We start from the raw sequence: 21,951 nt of genomic DNA on the forward strand, positions 1-21,951 counted from the left end.
TGAAACACACAGACATGTAAAAGATGACGGCATCTACTAACCAAGGCAGCGTGGAGTCCGAAGAGCCAGATGAGGGCGAGGCCTGCTGCCGAGATCAGGCCAGGCTAAGGCAGGCCGCGTGGGAGGGGCCCTGGGCTCTGAGAGAAGGTGGTCTTCTCAATCACCTTCCAGAAGAGTAGGAATTCTCTTCGCCCTTTTCCCCTATCCTTTGGAAACAGGGCACATGGAACCCAAGCCACAGAAAGGGCACTGGTGGGCAACTTAAGTTTTTGAAAGGCTCCCCATGTGACCGTAAGGTGAGCTGGGGTCGAGAACCTCTGGTTTACATGAGCTGAAGTTTTTCAGACCAGTGGCCCTAGCATAACCGAACAAACACTGAGAAGATGGGAACTCACAAGATGCAGCTGAGGAGAGCCTGGCTGAAACGGAAGAGGCTCTTTTTTCATCCATGGACCAATTTTAACTCATGATTTAATTCAACAGTAGAGAAAAGTATGAGGAGGTCATGAAGCAGTGGTTCCTCACACAACCCTCCGGGGAGTGCAAGCGATCTTGAGGGAGTCGGGGAAGCAAACAAAATCGGTTCCAAGCCCTTTCGAACAATAAAGATGTCTTTCAACACGGCACTTCCAGAAGGAAGAGAAGGATGGATGTTACAGCGTCAGATGCCCCAGACTGCTGAGTACTGCTTGAAAGCCTTAGCATGGACTTGGAACTTCCATGAGAGGCAGTTTCAGGCTATCTGCAGCTTCCACTTTTCCCAATCCAATCTGGCTGAAGAACTGGTTCTGAAGGGACCTCCCGTTGCTTAATATTTCCAAGTCAGAAAACATAACCCCACATGACACTGGCAGGGTTCCTAGGAACTCCCTCTTGGCAGTAGATGCTCCAAGCTCTGCAGGACAATCTTTGACCTGTCCCCTAGCACTCTCCCTCCCTTCAGTCCCGTGAAGTCCCAAACTCCAAAACTGCCAGTGAGAGTAATGTGAAAAAAGCAGTCTGGTGCCCGCTGAACTCCACCTCCTAACACTCAGTGGTTCTCACGGCGTCACACCTGAGGGTCTCAGAACAGGCACGACATTCTCCTTGCAAACGGCCAACGACAGGGGATTCCACGCCGACCCCTTGTCAACTCAGCTGCTCAGAGGAGATGGTCAGACAACTTCATAAAGCTGGCTTACTTCCTCAGAGACAAGATTTTGAGGAGGAAGTTGGGCTGTGAAACTTAACAGCGTCATAAATCGAAGAGGGGCAAGAAAGGGGAGCTTTTTAGTAGCCAGATGTTAGGTCCACAGTGATTTTAGATCAACCAGAAGGCAGTTTAGTAAACGAATGGAACAAAAATGGAGAAATCACACTGAAGAGGACACACCATAGGCTAGAGGACACAATGTCTCAACTGATCCTGAACACACTACTGCTGGACATCGTGGCCTCTACCGACAGACAAGGGGTCCAAGACTCAGCAAGGGGCCAGGAGGGGTCCACCTGACCCCAGGCCCACACTGTTTCCAGCACCCGCCCAAGAGTGGGCCCCCCTGGGCCCCTCAGCTGCCTTTGGCCTGGACTTGTGCTTTCTCATCTGTACCATGTGGATAGCCCTAAGAGCGCTCAACTAAGTCTCTCCTGGTAAGTGACTACTTACCACACCAACCTGTAATTTACCTGCTCACACGTCTGTCTCCTGCTCTGGACTGTGCGTGGCTTTTAGTCCATCTCAGTACCTCCAGCAAGACCTGAGTGCCGGGCGTCAAAGTGCTCAGGCTGCTGAACGCGCGAGTGACGGCTGTCATTGTGGATGCAAACATGACGCCTGAAATCAAACACTGAGCAAATTACCTCAGAAAACAAGCAAAGGAACACCCCGGACATAGAGCATTTCATAGGAAATCCATCCACACAGCTGGCCCCCTCTGCGAAGGTTGAGCAGCTCTGGAACGTTAAGTTGGAACCATGAGAAAAATAACTGTTACACGTCCAAAAACAGCAGACTGGACATGACAAAGCCCCAAACCAAAAAGCCACAATCTCGAAACACTCAGAATCTAACGGCAAAATCCCTACTGAGTGCTTTTAAAAGCAATGTGGGTTTTCCGTATTTTTCCTCTTTAAAAATAATTTTTAAAAAACCTTTGAGACTAATAATCATCCTTCTTTAGTTTACTGCTTAGCTTTTAAAGCATAAAATTATTTAAGAAACCAAACGTAACAACTTAACGTGGCACAGGCGCAGTTCAAGAACAGGAGTTTGCAATAAAAAATAAAAACCCATTTTTTCTTTCTTTTTCCCGGAGTGGTAGTGCTGCAAATTAGAAAATTCTTGAAAAAACAGCAGAGAAGTGGTCCGCAATGTTCTGAATTGGACGTGGCATCAGGGAAACAACCACTCAAGCACACAAGTGGCATTTTGTGATCAAATTTATTTTTTGTTTAAATTTCATTTACTTTGTTTTACTGTAATTTACACAAGAGACTGCCAAGTAAACTAGATATTTTACATTCACCACACATTCCCTCAAATCTCCACAGTTGTTAGAAAAACATTAAAATCCATGCGCCGGGTTCTCATTTCCACGTGCGCCCAAGCTCCCAATGATGCTACAGATGCCAGTGAGAGTTAAGTTCATTAAAAGGAGAGGGCTAGACTCTTTATTTCACAAAATTAGCAATCATCTTCCTCGCATCAAATACGTTGCAGACAGTGATTATGCGCTGACAAAACCTATCTTACAGCAGTGCCCAGAGAGTAAACCTCGGTCTCGATCCTGAGAGCACGGAGGACGCACGCGATGCGGCTCTGGAGCTGGGGAGCACAGGGACTCGCACTGCAGGAGCGATCCTGAGCACCCTTGTCTGAGTCGCCGCCATCACTTCAGTGGGGACACAGGACACGTGGGAAGACGACGGGCAGGGAGGGCAGGACTGTCAGCAAATCAGATCACTAACGTGATGTGACTACAGGGCCTGGCGTGTTGGGGAGGACGAGAGGTTAAAGACGACAGTTTGTGACCTGAAGGCTTCAACAGTATCCTTCTACTCAAGCTTCCGGGACTGACGGGAGAATCACTGCATTTGGACAGAGAAAGCTGAGGAAAATCTCACCTAGCTATTGTTCCTTTCTTAAAGAAAGAAAGAAAGGTGGCAGCAGCTTCTAAGCGGCATTTTCACGCTGCTTATTCAGGATACGTCCCAATGACGTCCTACTGGAGAGCACATCAGAGTGCGCGGAGATGCGCTGGCCCCTCGGCAAGGCCCCCTGTCTGTGAGCAGCCAGGCCTCGTGCTGCCCCTTAAATTCTCCCGTCTCAAAGTCAGCGTCTCCCCCTTCAAGTGTGTTTCAGCACGAAAAGAGCAACATGTCATCACTAGCTATATCCTACCGTGTGAGCTGTGAGGAATGGAGATCGTTTGCATAGTTTCCAAGCTGTGATTTCAGAGAACAGTAGTTTCATCAAAAGTGAGACTCATGAAGTGCTGTACTTCCAGTTTTGCTAAACAGCCTACGATGTTATTCCTTTCTTCACCAATTTTTTTGTTTGCCTAACAGGAGCCTGAAAATTGTATAGTGTTTATTATAAATCACAAACCACCATCTCCATTTTTGCTAGGTCTGATGTAGAAAAATACTTGAAATTTAAAATACAAAAATCCAATAAAAACCTGAAATTTTTTTTAAAAAGGGTGTTTTCCCTCAGGGCAAACAAGTAAAAAGTGGCCTGTAACTGTACTCCTTACTAATAGCTATTGTCCAATTGAACTGCAAGATAATGACTGTTCAGAAATAAATCGTTATAAATACATTCAAAGTTTATATTCCAGATTCATTGGAATACCAAAAGATTTTGAATAAATTTTTCTGTGGGAGTCTGTTGCTTATGGGACTAAAATAAAAATTTATAGGAGACGGATTTAAAAGAACAGGAAAGTAAGAAAAGGCTATATATATATTGGTCCACAACAACTTGACATTTATGAAACATACCAGCTAGTATTACATCGCAGTCAATCTGTCCATTTATGGTATCACTCTGATAATTATTAAAATCTGTTCCAGGTATATATATTGAAAATATTTTCTTTTGCACTCTTGCTGAAGATAGGTACAGTACTTCGGAGAAATTGTACTAATCCCTTCAGTATGTCTGTATGTACATATATACACAGTGTGTGTACTGGGTCTGCAGCTCTACATGCACTTTATATACAGCTGCAGACAGACACACACCAACATATATACACACGTGGCTGGGGACCTGTGCCTGTGAGTACAGAGTTACACGCACAGGCCTGGGAACTGTCAACACTGCAAGATACTGGTCAGATTCTTCTTCACTCATCACTGGCTGCACTTGTTCCCCTCACTTGACCTTGATTACGTAACTGTAAGAAAATCAAAAGACAGTGCAATGTGTTAAAATACAGAGACGCAACAAATGTCAGACAGTAGCCTGCCACACACATTCTCCAGAAAAAGATTCTCAACGTAGCAAAATGTTAGGCAGAAAAGGTACCCCAACTACTGCATTTTAAAAATTTAATCTCTTGAAAATTTTGGTCTTACTAGTGACATAACATTTTGTTTCATCAGAGGTGAAATAAATTAGAAGGAGAAATAAATCACAGAAACTTAGAAGAACTTAACAAAAATAACAACGTTAAAATTTTTAAAAATGAACACTGAATTTAAAGAAAGGGCTTTGGAGGAATCCTGGTAGAGCTCACTCATTCTTACTCGGTACAACTCTGTCTCCACGACTGAACCCTTCACTGCTCGCGGGCTCAGTAATCACAGAGCGGGCAGCGCATGTGAGGGGCAGCCGAGACTCACGGGAGTGGGAAGAGCTCTCCACCTCGTCCTTCTGATAAGCCCAGCGGTTCAATATTAACAAGCGACGAGTGTGCTGTGCATCTCTGCTTCCTCGCACTGCTTTCACTATGTGGGATAGATTTGGAGGCTTTCTCTCCTCTAGGAAAACCTCTTATCTGGGCATATAAATTTGTGTTAGAGAAACAAGACGGGAGAAATGTTTTATACTGTAAATGAGAACCAAAGTGTATTTACACATATTAAAGCTAACTGTAAAGATAATTGAAGATTCAACATGAAGGAAGACTTTCTGGTGTTCAAAAAACATTCAATTAAAATGACTTATTGAGGTTGGCCCCTATGATATGGGATGAAAGATCTTTGTTTGATTTAAAATGCTTTTACGTATTTCCTTAACTAACCACAAATGGTCCTACTAAGAAATAGGTCAATTAACTGGTTAGCGGTGAAACTCTGCTGGCTTCCAGGACCGTGCTACACGATGATGTGTGCACTTGGCAGCCAGCTTCTAAACTTAACACTAAGAACCAGCTCAGGATTACTCAATACAGCCTGTTCCACAGATAAAATTCTTACAGAATAGTACACAAGTGTTCACTGTCCATTTCCAAAAGATATATCTCAAATTCTAAAAATTAAACCACATTTTAACATTTAGTCTCTGCTTAACAAGTTAACTACCCATTACCAAAAAGGTATTGGTTGTTAAACGTTCTTTTTCCCCAGGTCTTCACTTACACAGTTTGATTATTGTCTCTGACCCTACAGGGGACTCATCTAGACATCAGCAGCCGACGTGCCTCGGACGGAACCCTTCTTACGCATCTAAACGTAAAATAAAATCATGAGCTGCTAAAATCACACACTCTAAATTGGGTTAGTAAGCAAGGGGAGCAAAAGGATCTAGAAGAGATTGTGAGGGGACTGCTGCCTGTTTATAACTATATCCACACTGAGAATGAACTTCTGAGGCCCCTCAAGTAAGCTTGGTCTAAAGAAAATCTTGCAAAAGGCTTTTCTTACATAGGACAAAAAATGTGTATCTATTTTTGAATCTAGGAAACAAAAGCCTGCAGACTGATGATGTGAAATTATCAAAGATAAGCCAAGGAGAAATAAACTGTTCACCAATACAATGTGAGAAAATGTCCCGATGGTCTGGTTCCAATTCTCATAGTCCCTAGACCTGACAGGAGGCCATGAGGTGTGGCCACCTCTGCTGCTTCTGAGACCAGGGTCCCTCAGAGGAGTTCCTGATGGGAAGTTTATTGAAAAGAGGGAGGATGAAAGGAAGAAGAAGATAGCACAGGAAGAGCACATGAGAAACAATGGAGGACATGAGGGTGCATCGGGAAAGACAGACAGCTACGACAACAGCCTGTAATTAAAAACTCAATGAGGAAGTTAAGAACGGAGAGAAAAAGAGACAAATGCAATAAATACATTTCTAAAATTAACCCCTCCTACCCCACGCACGCCCCACAGAAGTGCCAGTTGAGCACAAGAGGCCTAACGTTTGCCCCAAGGCCTCCTTCAGTGGCTGGCCTACCCCCAGTACTTCTCCTCAGGATTATAGGCAAGCAGGAGCATTCCTCTCATGCCTCACCTCTCAAGACGCTATTCCTTCTCTCCAGGGCCAAACCCACTTGAAAAAAATCCAATTCTTAAAATATTTGCGAATTAAGAAGAGAATTACAATGTATCAAATTCTATCATCAGGTGTCAGGGAAACAGGCCGTCAAGAAAAGGGGAAATGCCTGCGTGGCAAGGAGGATTTGAGAATGTCAAGCCTCTTCAGGAGGCAGGCGTTCTTCAGCTAGGCGTTCTGGCCTACAGGCATGATGCGCCCAGATTCTGAAGATGCTCACAAACCAGCCGTTAGGACTCAGGGCAGCAGCAGTGCGATGTGGAATAAAGCACTCTCCAATTACCTAGAGCAAAAGAACTCAAATGGGGTTTACCGTTAAGATGATCAGCACTTAACGCTGAAATCTGTCTTGAAATGTTTTTGAAACATTTAAGAGAGAAACTGCCATGTCCCCTCAACCCTGAATCAATGACAGGTTTCTACCCAGTCCATGAGGGAAAGAGTCACTCTGAGCCAAGAGCGTACAGTGATGATGGTATCTTCTAGTAAACTGGGCTTCCACGTAACTACTTGTCTATCTTACACTTTCCTTTCAAGAGCAATTCCCAACTCACGAATAACTGACTTGCATGGAGAAGCAGCTGAGGCTGCAGGCCCCCTGCCACAGGTGGGAGTGAGTCACCAGTGCCTTGTCAGGGCTCTCATCACACTGACATTGGCACAGTTCTGTGGTCAGGCATCCTGAGCCTGAGAACTTGTGAGAGAAGGAAGAGCACTGCCGTGGGGGAGGGAGAGCTCTCAGCCAAGTTCTGTGCAAGAGCCCTCCATTCATGATCCTCAACCGTGACCTGTCTTCCTCACGTGACGGACAGGCCTTGAGCATCAAAACCAAAACCAAAAGCAAGCTTCTGTGCTGAGAGTTCAAGCCACCAAAACTAAGTCTGTTCTGTTTTATCTTGGTGTTGGGCAAATCCTTTCTGGAGACGCAAGGTTGTACCATGAGCTTAGTGAGAATAAGTGTAACATCGCTGCTTTCTTTTTACTATCCAGCTGACAGCAGCTGCTCGGAGGGGCTGGGGCGGAGCTGGCAGCTATCTCCGGAGCCTGGAGCACCTGGAGGGGGAGAGCTGGCAAGGCAGGGAAAGGAACTAAAACTGGGCCGTGGTGCCTCTTACAGAAGGGCATCTGACTCTTGAGAAAGGGAAGCCAGGAGTGGGAGAGAGGCATGGAAAGAAAGGTAAGAAGTACCCACGACTTACTCTTGCCTGTTTAAATATTTTGCCTGGGGCCAGGCTAAAAATAAAGGGGTGAGGGAGAGAGAGTCCTCCACGCTTGCCATTCTATCATCCTACTCCCAAAGATCCAGAACTCAGTCATACTATTAGTATGAGAAACTGAAGTCAAACAGGCTTCCTTTGGCTGGCTTAGAAACCAAACCCCAATTTATAATGTTGTCTCTATGGGAAAACATGTTCCAAATTTCAAAAAATCAACTTAAAAATTTTTGGAACAAAATCCATTCATAAGTTGGAGACTGCCTCAAGTTTACTTTATGTATAAGATAAGGTTAAAACACTTTATTGCCTTATAAAGAAAATATGTCCTAGTCCTCTCAGAAGGTTTGTATAAAGCTAATTAGAAGCAGATCTGCCATAATCACCAAAAGTAAGCAGTTTTAAACACAGATTCTTTACGATGCTATGTGCCAAATAGATTTCCTTCTGTGCCAAAGAACCTGATTTGCTGCCATTCCCCAGTGATTAAATGGAGTTCCTGCCTCACACACAGGCGTTCATCAAACACTCGCCTGCAGGGCTTCCAACGCGGAGCGCTGGCAGGACTCGAGATGACTGCATGGAAACCACGAGCCTATCCTCTACATTCCTGGGGTTCATTTCCCCCGTGGGGCCTTACTCTCACTGAAAAGAAGCGTAGCCCAGAGCAAAAGCAAAACCAGACTCGTGCAAGAGGAAGTCGGGGAAGACTGTGCCAGGGAGAAAAGGGGTGCTCACGCACTGCGGGGCCTGCTCCCTGCTGGCAGGGAGGAGGGGGGGTAGGCTTAACCTTGAAACATGGCATGCTGACCTCCAGCCCGGAGACCACCTGAATTTCTGCCTAAAGCTTATGAAGAAATAAGGATTCATTGCTAGTTGTGGGAGGGGAGGTGGCATTTTTGGAATCAGGGACAGTATCACTAGCCTTATCTTTGCTACAGAAGAGAACTAGGACTTACTGTGCTAACATTAATAACTTACTATGGTAACAAAATGAGCCAAAGGCAACGTGGTCCAATAAAGTGAGCGTCTAGAAGGGCTGAGAACCAGATACCAGCACAGAGAACTAACGCACGAAAAAGAATTGGTTACAAAACCAGCGGACATTTTACAGGTAACAAATTCTAGGTCAAGAAAGCGCTAGTCTATGTTCATGAAAGATGCACAAGGAAAGAGAAATCAGAACATGAGAAGGGATATTAGTGTCTAAGAAACCTGATTTTGATGAGGAAATGAAGATTAAAGAATAGCTTTTAGTAACACTCTTCTTAATTCTAAGTCTGCACTTACTGAGCACACACACTTTTAGAAAGGGAGAATTAGAGAATTTCTACAGAACAGCAAGTCGGAAGTCTTACCGTTTCTAGTTCTTTCTGAGTTTCATCTTCCATTCTCCTAATGTCTTCCATTGTTAGATCAATCCACTTGTCAATCCAACAAAAAAGTTGGCGATGGAAGTTTGTAAATATCCTTTTTTCTTGCTTTTAAAACAAAGAAAAAAAGTAGTGTAAGATGGTAAATATCTAAGTTTAACAACATATTAACCTTATGCATCCCAATTAACCCATGAAATCCACATACATTTGGTTTGAAAAGACCACTCTAGGTTGATTAGTGGAAATCTTAATTCCATCCTATTATTGTGTTGTACAACAAAATAAAAATTTCTCTGTGAAATGTGAAACAATCTCTCCCAGTAGGAACAAAAAAATAACGTACTGTGCGCATTCTGATCCAACGTAAACTCCTGATGAACCCGATTTATTTTTACCTTTTTCTAAATGTCAGTGACCAAAGGTCAACTCAATTTCTTCTGCTATAAAACTATACATTGCCATTCTTAACTTCTGTGCAATTCAAAAGAATACTCTGAGGTGGAATAAAATAATGCACTGAAAGAAAAGAGTCCTACTTTCTTTGGAATTAGGTGTTTCATTGAATTAAGAATCATTGCATACTCTCCATTAATTTTTGTACTTTAATGTTACTGCCACTATATATATATGTGTAGCGTAAAACCATATATATTATTAGTGGTTTTAACTGCTGGATTATTAAAGTTTTACTAAACTTTCTCAAGAAGAGACAAAAGTGTACCAAACAGTTAGTATTTTTGGAAAATCTTCAGCTTTTAAATTTTTTTCCATGAAAAGAAGGGACTTCATCCATTACATGTGTGACTTCTATTTATCAGAACTGGACGAGTTATCTATTATTATGCTCCAAGAGGAAGAAAGGAAGCCAATATTTACAGAGTGCCTACTGTGGGCCAACAGCAAGCAGGCCCCAGAATAATCAAAGTTTCCAGCACTTTAAGATCCAGTTTTTAAAAAATGTTAAGAGCAGTTACAGTTTAAAAGTAGAAAAGTTATGGTGAAACTCAGATGCAACTGGTTGTAGGTTCGGAGATTAACAGGGGCTTCTTCGTAATTATAATGGAATAAACATTCACACTACAGGGAAAGTAAACCTCAGAGAAACTCCATATTCCTCATGTGTTTACAACATGTGTATTTATACAAGTGCAATTCTCCCCCTTTCTAAATCAAATTGCGCATGTTACTTTCAATTTAATAAAGAAGACATAAAAAAGAGGTCATTAGAATCTATTTAGATGCTCAGATTATGTCACCCTAGGTTCAGAGTGTAAGTCTTCTCAGTGAGGACCTCTAAAGACGACATCCCACAAGAAAGAGGGAGGTAGACAAGAAAGTGTGTGTCAGGAGGGAAATGTGTGGAGGGATGAGGGGGGATCCAGCTGGGCTGGGACAGAGCCTGGGTCTCCCTCCAGCCAGTGCTGGGACACCAGGTCCCTTGGGGACATGCTTTATGTGTAGAGGGCTCTCTATAGAAGACCTGGGTAAGCCATCAGGCAAGCACTTTGAAAAACCCGCTATGCTCCTCCCTAAAGAAAGCCCCTGAACACCTCCGCTGGCATCTGTCTGCTGTTTCTAGGGAGAAAAAGAAGAATCGAGAAGAGTTACACGGGGACAAAGATTTTCACCTCATAAAGGAAAAAGGAAGCGTTAAGAAGGAAATATCCCATTAGCAGCTGCCTCAAATCTTAACCTCAATTGCAGTCACCACATTCTGAAGTGAGTTTACCTTCTGAATGAAATTTTCTACTTTGCTTTGCAGTCCCCACCACTTGAATTTGATGGTCACCAGCTTATAGGCACACATCTGAGGGCAGTCAGCATTGCTTGCCAGCTCCTTCTGCATGAGGAAAATTGAAAAGGAGAAATTGTGGCTTAAATATTTATGTTTTGATTAAAATTGACTTGTGTAACGACATCACAGACACACATGAAAAAAATTACAATCTCACATGTGTTTAATTCAGGTATTTGGAAGTTTGAAATCATTTTAGCAAAAGCAGCAGCATTCCCCTGCTGCAAACCCTCCTTTCACAGAAGAAGTTACTTCCTGGCTCTACAGTTTAATAGGCGCATTGCTCTGCCTCGAATTACACTATTCAGACTCATATTAAATACCAGATTCTAGTCACATCACATAAGGTTCACAACGCATAAGGGTTCTCCTAACACCATTACTGCACTCCCACCGTGGATGCGGTGAGGCACAAGAAAAAACGAGGAGGAAGTTTAGTCGTCTTCTGTGTCTTCAAACCTCGGCAGGTGGAGGGGCTGTTTATTAAGTGAGGTACTTTCAGTAGAAGGGGGATACAAAAAAGATGCAGCAGCAAAGATGATGTATAATTATCAAGTATGCGAAGGCAAATCCCATACATCCGGACTCTAATTTCCACAAATGATTACACCTCACAGTTTAAATGGCTGTGTTCAGGGACTCAAATAAAGAGTTGTCATGGTAAAAAAGAGAAAATATTTATAAAAAGAAAAAAAAGAGCAAGGGAGAGAGGTGGGGGGACTATCAATATTAAGAGAGACAAAATATAAAGTCTGCAATTACTTTCAGAAGGAAACATAAAAAAGCAATTAGAATTTGGGTCCTCAGATTGTCACTCTAGGTTCAGAGTGAATTTTTATATTCTGTATTCTCTATATATACTCTATATTCAGCCACAACAAAACAAAAACATTCTAAAATATGTATTTGGGTAAAGAGGAAGGGAAGGAAGGAGGAAAAGGAAGAGGAGGACAGGGGAAAAAACATATGGCAAAGCGTTAACAACTGCTGAATCTAGGCGGAGGTGTTCACTGCTCTTGCAGTTTTTGGGCTGGTTTTGAAGTTTTTCTTTATAAAAATTGGGCAAGGGGGAAGTCCAACCTATAGCATTACTGAGAATTTCTGTGAAACTCAGTGCAGGCTTCTGTCTCAGTGAGCTCACGTGTGTCCTCAAGTGTTTACCTGGGGAGGCGTGGGCGGGGCAGGCAGGGCCCGCAGCACACATGGGTGTTTTCACGAGGGACCCACTGCACACCACAGCTCTTCCGAGGGGTGTGTGCAGGAGACCAAGCCCTCCTGAGCTGAGCCCTGAGAGCGCCTGGACCCGGCTCACAGCAGTGAGCGAACGCAGACGGTGCCTGCCTCAGGAGCGCCCGGCCTGGCACAGAAGGCAGGGACTTTGAACAAAGAATTGCAGATGGCAGAGGCAACTGCAGGTGTGGTCTGAGGAGGGGCCATGTGTAAATCTCAGCCCCAAGGCCGCTGCGCTTAGAAGACGGAAGCCATGAGAGTGCGCTGCCCTTAGCTGGGCGCTCAGGGCCTTCACACCTGTTAGTTCTCTCCCGCCTTTCTTCTTTCACAGAACCCTACTTACCTCTTCACATCTGCAAAACAATCTTAAATAAAGTTTCTCAAAAGCGTAGAGAGTCATGTGCAACATCATGGAGACCCTTTTTATAAAAATTAAATTACTGAGTGAAAAGTTAAAGCAGCCTTTTACAGGGGGTTTTCCCTTCTTCACCACTGTTCTCAGCTTCACATGGCACTTAGGACATTACAATGCCGGCATCAGTCACACTGTGTGCCACTGTCACTTCTTGTCAGTTTCAACTCAGTCACACCTTCCACTTTCAATAAGTTTGTAGTGTGTGAGCAAATATTCTTTCCATTTAGCCACATGTACATAAATTCAAAAAATGATGAAACTCTAGGTCTTATTCTAAAACCTCAAGATTATTCTTCATTTATGCAATCATAGCAGTACAGGACATTCTTCGCCCCAAATCCTCAATAATGTTCCAGTTTCAAGTGAATTCTTAGGATATGATATATGAAAAAATTCTGTTTTGGTATTATTAATAGGACTCAAAGTTCTGAAGAATCCTGCATGATTGATAACTTTTCTCAGAAAATCTCTTCTGTAATAACATTTCACCTTCTGAATAACGACCTGGTACATGGGGTAAATCAATGAGGTAACACACAGGCATTTAAAGAAAAACATTACATACAGCAAACTGTCCTTTTGTAGGTGAGTTCTATGTCAACAGAAGAACTTAGCTGGCTTAGCTCTATTTTTCCATGATTTCCCTCCCATAAAACAGATTACCGATGTGAAAATTCAGCACGGATATGTATGTACACACACACACACACACACACACACACACACAACACCTCATACTTTATGAACAAGTTTAATTCAGCAATTACTTAAGCAGGTACCATTTACAACCGAATCTGTGCCACGTGTCGTCAGAGGACACAAAAGTGGCTGGTAGAGAGGAGAGTAATTATATATATAAATAACGATAAAACCACTATCTTTGGTGCCAATGATCTCTATCAGAAAGGACGCTCTTCTGTTGTGGATGCTGTGGCCCTGAATAAAATCATATATTTGCAACTCCCTCCCCTTCTCCTTGAGCTTCAGGCCCCATGCACTTAAGCTGGGCTCTGGTGTGTGTCAGAGCAGTCAAGCAGCCTTCCATAGGACAGAGCTAGCTTCTGAGTGCACGGCCTTAGAGAAATAATGACAAGGCTGGTCTTTCGCAGATCACTTTTCAATGAGCACTGAGCCAGTGGTGAAGCACCCTCTAACCCAGAGAGAGCCACTGAGAGCCTTTCTATGAGAGTCTGGGCACAGGCAGAATAGAGTACTTGAAAGTGTGCCATCACCTGCCCAGCAAGGAGCACTAGACTAGAGGAAGGGGACTCGGATTGCAGCTCCCTTCCTCTGTGAGGTGGGCAGGATCCTTACCCTCTCAGGCCTTGCTTCTCCAGCAGTAAAGGACAGGCTGGGCTCTCTGGAGCTTTTCAGCGCCCACGGATGTGACACTAAAAGCAGCGGTGAGTGAGCTCAGCTCCTCGAGTGCCAGGGCTGCCCCAGGGCTGCAGGTGGTCAGCACATGGCCCTGACACCCAATGGCCTGTCTTAAAACTCCATATAATTTTGCACTTTTTTCCGTAATATGCCTGGGCTTAACCAAACACCCCCCTGCACAGCCCCGCGTGCCCAATGCCCTCCATGGCTGAGAGCCTCAGCTGCACCACTGACAAACCCTAAGACACCTTCCATGTGGACACTCCGAGGTCCTATTAGTTACAGGCTGCTGATAGCTTTATTCTGAAACTCCCAATCACTGGACACCTTGTGCTAAAAGAAAACCTTGGGTGTTTCTACTAGCACACCAACTCTTCAGAATTCTCCGATCATTTTATAAAAACAGCAGGATGAAGCATGGTTCCACTTAAAGAGTAGGCTAAATTTAATACAAATATGCCTATACCAAATGTGGGCTCCAAAAACAGAGCACGCACGTGACTTCAACAATTACCTAAGTTTGTTTCTCACATTCTCTCTAGTGACTCTGGCAGGCTGCTCAAATCAATTACGGTAATACTGCGAAATTATCAAGTAACACTAGTCTACGAAATTTAGTTTAAAAACTGCAAGTGATAGGACGAAAAAGAACCAGTTCTCTAAGCCATTTTCCCCAGATCTAAAATACATATTTAGTCTCAATCTGCTTTTTGTTTTCCATCCAACTTACAAGTAATTATTTTTAAAAAAAAAGTTTAGGGAAGAATATGTAAAGCAATTAAAAAACAAACAAGTAAACAAACAGCCTGATGCCTTTATTTCTTGGCCTAACTCTCCACAGCATCAATACCTCAGTGGGAGGCGCAGGTGACTTACAGAAACACCATCTCACGTGTCCCCAAGAGAAAGCTGAGAACATGGCAGCTCTGTGTTTTCTTCAATCATTATTATGAGTATCCATGTGATATTTGAGTTTTCATCCAATTCTAAAAATGACTTATGCAATTCATCTCTTAATTTGAACTACGGTCTTAAAACTAATGCTTAAATTAAGAACATGGCTTAAAAAATCTCCATAATTAATGATGAAAGAGAAAATAGTGACATTGCCTAGATGCAGTGAGTACAAGCAAAAAGAATCCTCTTGGCACCATCTTTCTAGGGTGAAATCTGACACTACGTAAATTACACAGTCTTAGAGCTGATCACATCCTACGTACACACACACCCTTTACCTGCTAATTCCACTTTCAGAAACGGCTCCCAGTTCATCAGGTGAGAAAGTGACAACACTGTAGATTGTTTATAATGGCCAAAACCAAGACTTCTTAAACAACACAACGCCCAGTGAGGGAGAGCGGTGCAACACCTCACAGGCCTTCCAAACAATGGGTACTAACACAGCCATTAAAAACCATCTTTCTAAAGAATAGTTAACCATGTGGGGAAAAAAGCATAATATGAATATAAGTAGGTGTCTACATATTGTATAAACACTTGCAACAAAATAAACTAATGAATCAGGAAATGTAACAAATCGCAGTAATTAAATGGTGAGACTAAAATTCATTTTTATTTTCTTCTGTGTACAATTCTTCATTTTCAAAATTTAACAAATATCACTTTATAATCAGAAAAAACCCTAGTATGTTTAAAAACCAGACTCTAAAAAAGTTTTTGCCCACCGCTGAGTATTTTAGGACAAAGATTTACTTTGCCCTAAATTATCTGGGTACTAGTTCAAATCCCCATTCTTCTTTGACTATAAACAATGTTTTCCTCCCTCTTTTCTTTCTGATGTTTAATAAATCACAGCTAAACAAAATCAAGCTAAAAGTTGAATTAAGGTCTTTAACATATAACTTTAGTCCAGTCCATATTTAATTTTTCCTAATCTTAAAGTTGTAAAGCAAAAATGAGGTTTACATGCAGAGTAAAATAGAATTAACTCTTCACAGTTATCAGAAATGTTTCTGAGAAAAAACGTGTAACTGTTAAAATGTGAAAACCTCAATGGGACAAATATTTGAGACCCTACATTCAGAGCAATGCTCTAGGATCCACAGAAGCCAAAGGAGTGCCAACTCGCCTGCCCAGGCCTCGGGAGTTCACCACTGGGGCAGGGCAAAGTCTCCTCCTTGGCCTTAAACAACACAAACGTTTTCTGATTCTTCATCAGTTGAAAAAATAACCCCAAAGCATGTAAAGCAAAATCTGAATTTGGATCATTCATACATAATTCCAATCCAGCACAAACCTAACACTTCCTCAACTAAAACAAAACAGGATTATTGCTCTCCTAATCTAGGAGTAAATAAAATTATTTTGCTGATAAATACAACTTTTATGTAGATTAAAGCATAAAAACATAAAAGAACAACTACATATAAAAGGTAAAGAACGGCTGGTTACCAAAAGACAAGAACCACCAGAAATTCTATAAAATGAAATGGGCTAACAGAAGAACGCCAAATTACGACTCCTACATCATTTAAGTTTCATCTGTAATAGAGCAAGCACTAGCTGGTTGTGAAATGTTTCCAAAATTGTATTTAAATAGTTTGTGTATTCACTGAATTCCTTACATTTCATGTTTCTAACTATAAATGAAACCCCTAAACTCAAATCATGTTTTTAATTTAACGACACAGATTAAGTTACCCTGAGCTATGTGGATGAGGCCTGAGGGGGAGTAATGTCTACTGGAGCCACACAACGTAAGTAAACAAAACGCAGTGTGTTTAACTGGAACGGTGAGCAATCAGCCCATGTTATCCACAAGAACTAGTTTCTTGTATCTGTGACAAACAAATATATACAAATGTAAGAGAATTAAAAAAAAAAACCCCAAAGGCATCCTCGAAATTCATTTTTAAAACTGTAGTCCTCTCCCAGTCTCATGCTACGCGTCAACTCCACAGTCTTTCCTATTTACAATGTGTTGGGATGAAGATGGAACAGGTATATGCTACACTTAACCAGAGTTAACACTTTGCAAGGACAAAGCCGCTTCTTTAAGGATCACACTCTCTTTGTATTTTAATTTTTCAATGTTAGGCAATCTGAACGCTCAATTTCAGCTGTTGACTTTGTAACGTAAGTTTCCAATACAGATTTTACTACGAAAGTTAAAAATAAATGCACTGCCGGGGCTGCTGCCAGTGCATGCTTCAGTAAATATCAACACAAGATCACGGAAGACATGTGAAGTACGTGTGCTGAAATTTCAAGCAAAACCCAATTTCCCAACGCACGCTCCTCGCGCCTTCAATTTTGTTGAGATTCTGGTAGTCATTTGGACAGACCTACACTGGACATTACATTCTCTCTAAGTACATGGCAAGTCTAACATTTGCTTGATTTGTATTTGGTTTAAGATAGTTAACTTGAATTTATCAAAAACTTAACTAAGTATCTACTATGGCCAAGCCTCTGTTCTAGGTACTGCCACCTATCAGGGTAAGTCAGACACAACCTACAGCTGAAAGTTCAGTAAGTAAAGGGGGACAGGGAGGGTTTGAATAAGACAGAGTGAACACAAAAGCCACCACCCTGACACGAGGCACACCAAGTGCCACGAGAAGGTCATCAACAAAAGCCTTCAGCAGAGCTCAGAGGCAGGAGAGCTCTATCTGGTTGGGCAAATGTGAAATGTTAAATGGAAGAAGTAAACGTGGGATGAAGTTCAGGAAAGAGGAAACTAACTGTAGGTGACACTAATCTCACAAAAATAGGCAAAATGAAATTAAGACGGTAAAGCTTGCTGCCCGTGAGAGGACAGTCGGTCACATTTTCCATGTCTCCAAACTTAGTATTTTTGTAACTCACACCCATTTTACTGATCAGCTCGATGACGTGTGCTCCATGCTTGTGTCCGATTACTGCAGGAGTGACACTACGTACAAGTGAAACCACCAGTTCACCCTCAAGTGCAACTCGTGGAGAAACATTAAGTCCCTGACAGTGCCAGTAAGACCCTCTGCAAGAGGCCCAGCCTGCCAAGTGGCTCCTCGACCCTGAGGAAGACCCAGGCCTGTCCCTGCCTGAGGCCTTCAGCTCCGCCTGAGGACAGAGGCATTCAGCACCCAAGACAAGGCTAAAACGAACCACATATTGCTGCTGGGGCACTTGGCTTCCCGAAGACAGGGAACAGCTTCTTTGGTGTCCTCTGTAGGAGCTGCATAATTAATGCATACTAAGTGTAAAATACTATTTTTTATACTAAATTAAAAACCTAGTTGCCAAACCAAGTACTCAAAACAATCAGCCAGGTTTTAAGGTCTGCTTTATACATAATATATAACCCACAATGTGGTCTAACCAGAAATTAATGAGTCACCTTCTCATGCCCCCTACTGTGGGGTTTCAAACGTGAGAGCGCCCCCGCCTCCTTCCCGGTCTCGGTCTCGGCCTCGGCCTGTGTGGAGGAAGGCACAGCAGCGCCCTCCATCTTCTCCTGCGGTGCCTACGGTAAAAGGCAGTGCTGCTCACTCGCCTCTCGAGGACTCTGGGCTGCTTTCCTGCCAGCCTCTCTCCCGGATTTCCAGAGCTGGGCTTCAAATCCTCCCTCACCGCCTGTCTACCCTTCCCATGCCCGGCCGAGAGAACCTTGTGGTGTCCTTACTTTAGGCCACTGACAACCAAGGCCACCACCTTTTCACAGGCATGAGGTGGGAAGAAAAGGGAGTCTCGGTAGCACAAAAGGAAACAAATTCACATCCCTATGATCCCCAAAGATGGCTGCCTTCCACTGGCTGGAGGACCCAGAATGGCCTCCGCGGTAATTCTAAAACACATCCACAGCACGACTGAGCCGGGAACTGGTGTGACAAACTGTTCTGAAAGGCCAAGCTCCGACTGCCAGAGCTTTCACTCAGACTGCAGTTAGCTAACACGGAAGACAAACAGGACGTGCGTTAGGATCAGAAAGAGCATACAGATAAATAAAGATAAGAGAAAAACCACCACGATTTCTGGATCAACTTCTTTATCTGACCTGATCCCCTTGTATCTCAGTGTTCAGACACGTCAAGCACTGTAAGGGCCAGGCGTTTCGGCGAAGCCTCTTACAAAGACCTTTACAAGCCTAATTATTCATTATCGTATATATGTAAACACAAAAGTTTAAGTCTTCCTGAGGTGTATGGATTAAATGAAGAAAGCAGTGACGCCTTGCCATACGATAAAAATGACACCATAATCTTCAAAGGTGGTGTTCAACTTGTCGAAACGACAATTCCTCGCCAGATCAGAGGCGGCAAACTGGAAAGCGAAATGAATCCACATGTAAACTGTTTCTGAGGAGGCATCGGAATAGGGAGTCTTCCCAACGGCGCACCACACACAAAGCCCCCAACACACAAAACGAACTGAAACATGTACACACGCATGTGCGGTGCTACAGAGAAGTGAGACTTACATCCATGAGAAACGCAAAATTCTGCCCTGAAGCAAAAATCTTTATCAGGTTATAAATCACTCTCCTGTCACTATGCACAGAGTCCCTTAATCAAGTGTTGAAACCTAAAGCGCAAAACATAATTCATGTGCTCAGATTTAAAAGTTTTTCAGATGGAAAATGAATACACCACTAAACTAAGGCCTGAATCTCTGGGTGTGTGGTTTTCAAAAAATAAAAGGTATGGGGGCCAGCCCAGTGACGTAGTGGTTAAGTTCAAGTGCTCCACTTTAGCAGCCCAGGGTTCACAGGTTCAGATCCTGGGCACAGACCTACACACCACTCATCAAGCCATGCTGTGGCAGCATCCCACATATAAAATAGAGACTGGCACAGATGTTAGCTCAGGGCCAATCTTCCTCACCAAAAAAATAAAAATAAAAAATAAATAAGACGTATGTACCATACCATAGGCCAAAAAAAAAGTTTTCTTTTCTAACGAATGTGGAAAATATGGAAATCTACTCCCTAGCAGCCCAATGATCCCGTTAGCGAAGGCTCTCTAAACTGTGTGGCCTCTGCTTTATGGCTGACCGAAGCCAAGCACTCATTAAACACACATACCCACAAGGGGTAAGGACAAGCAAAGGAAGATGTGTTTGACGATCCCCAGATACTAGAACCAGTGGAACCCCTGGATACTAGACAGAGAAAAGGAAGAACTGTGTCGTACATAAGGTAGCATATTTATAGATCTCATCAACCCTAAGAGACAATGAAGGTCTTTTACTGTCGAAGACAAAGGCATGACAAGAATGATAAGAACGACCACTTCTTGTTCTGGGAACAAGACTCATTACTTCATTGAGCTCTTACAACAGCCTTCTGAGGTTACTAATGTTATTCCCACTTTAGAGACGTGGGAACCAGGGCTCAGAGTTAGGGGTAAGTCGTTTAAGTCAGATTCATGATGGGTATTTAATGACCTCCCTTAGCGCCACTGTCACCTACAGGTTCCCTGACCACTGGAAATGTGCACCTGGTATTAACAAGAATTATCACCTTCTGGCAAATACCATGAATACAGAGAGCCACACAACTGCCACGATGCAATGGGGCATAAAAGGTACAGACTGGTGATCTGCAAGTCACTGGACTAGGAGTCAGAACCTGCTACATCTCCACACCTCACACGTCTCCCTGTGACCAGCACCAAATCAGGCGCTACAGAAATGGCAGACATTCTGCTGTTTCTCCTACAACTATTATCCACGTTTCTCATCTATAAAACGAAGCAGTCATACTTACCCCACAGAAAGGTTGTGAACATTAAATACGACCTTGCGTAGTGTCTGTCACCAAGGAAAAGGTTTCTTCCCCTACCCAGTGTGGTGCAGAAAAGCAGTAAATACGGCAATGTTACTCAGAAGGAGACCACCACCGTGGGATAAGGAAGCAGTGTCACAGAGATCACCGGGTCCGCACTCGGCCTTGAGTGCACGTGGAACTTGTTCTGGCAAGGTGAGTTTCTGCGAGGGCGTGGAAGGCCTGCGGAGCGGCTTCCCTCCATGCCATCCCGGGTCAGAGGGTCCAGAACAAGATTCCTTCTTCCTTTCTGCCCGAATCACCATGTCCTTCTTCCCTACTCTCGTATTTCAGAAGTGCAGAAAGCTCCAACTACCACCCGTGCCCAGTGCTCCCTTCAGGGCCACGACGACTCCAGTTACCGACAAACGGGGCTGACGTCACAGCAGATGGGGAGGTGCTGTAAGCTCAAGTCAGTCCACAGGCTCCTATCTGTCTGCTGTTCTATCAGCTGGTCGTCCTTCTCACTCTTTATTTTCCTTCACAGCAGTCAGTAGATTTTAATTACTGGCTTAATTAGTTATTTATGATTAATAAATGGCTGGTTTTATTACTTATTTAATTAGTTATTCTTGATAACTTTAGTTATTTCTGAGAATTTATTCAAATTCATTTAGGCAGTGACTAGATTTATAAGAGGAGCTGCATTCACCATCATTTGGCTGAGTTAACAACCAATAAGAAATGGGTAGAAGTTATCACTACCAGCCAGCATTCTCCCAGGGAAATAAGAAGCTACTGTTCAACACACACAAACACAAAATGGGGGAAAAGACTGTTATACTGCAGCCTGAAAAAATGCAAAATTTACATTATCACTAAAAACTAAACCTATTCTAGAATTGTAAATAATCACTGATAATAAAAGACAAAGCAACATTAATGAAAAAGGCAAAGGTCATAAATAAAAAAGGAATAAAAATCATATTCCAAGTTCCCAAAAGCTTGGAAATCAGGTAGAAGTCAGCATCAAACTATTTTTGCTGCCTGTTAAAAACTGAGTTAGGAGTTCCTACAGAAAGGATTTGAGCCCAAGCATAATAAATAGCCCACCACCCATTGCCTGTTCAAGTTTATATTTGAAAAATCGATAATCTGAAGAAAATGAAATATTTAATTCCCCTCCAAGTCTCAACCTCGCGCCTCTTTTCCCCATAAGACTACCATCAGCCAGAGAGTCAGTACTTATTGGAGCAAGACGGCCGTCTGGAAGACATGGCCACTGAGCAGGAGCGGCCTGTCCGCTGCCCTGCACGGTGCTCTCCTCTAGAAGGCCAGCATTAAATCTCAAAGGAGAAAGCCTTCT

The 21,951-nt window shown here is 43.1% G+C and overlaps 1 protein-coding gene across 2 annotated transcripts in view; it reads right to left on the reverse strand.

Annotated features, from left to right (window-relative positions):
* Positions 1–2,400: 2,400 nt before the first annotated feature.
* The window catches only part of PITPNB (phosphatidylinositol transfer protein beta), a 63,915-nt gene continuing 44,364 nt past the window's right edge, over positions 2,401–21,951 (reverse strand). Inside the window, exons 8-11 of one of the 2 annotated variants that reach the window (XM_070516304.1) lie at positions 10,795–10,905; positions 9,048–9,170; positions 5,566–5,652; positions 2,401–4,379 (exon numbers count right to left, since the gene is read on the reverse strand). In XM_070516304.1, coding sequence (XP_070372405.1) covers positions 5,605–5,652; positions 9,048–9,170; positions 10,795–10,905 — 282 coding nt within the window. In that variant the 3' untranslated portion in view covers positions 2,401–4,379; positions 5,566–5,604. The remainder of the gene's footprint in view (positions 4,380–5,565; positions 5,653–9,047; positions 9,171–10,794; positions 10,906–21,951) is intronic. The other variant, XM_070516303.1, reaches the window with a different exon arrangement.

Source organism: Equus asinus, chromosome 8 (assembly GCF_041296235.1).
Source record: "Equus asinus isolate D_3611 breed Donkey chromosome 8, EquAss-T2T_v2, whole genome shotgun sequence".
Lineage (NCBI taxonomy): Eukaryota > Metazoa > Chordata > Mammalia > Perissodactyla > Equidae > Equus > Equus asinus.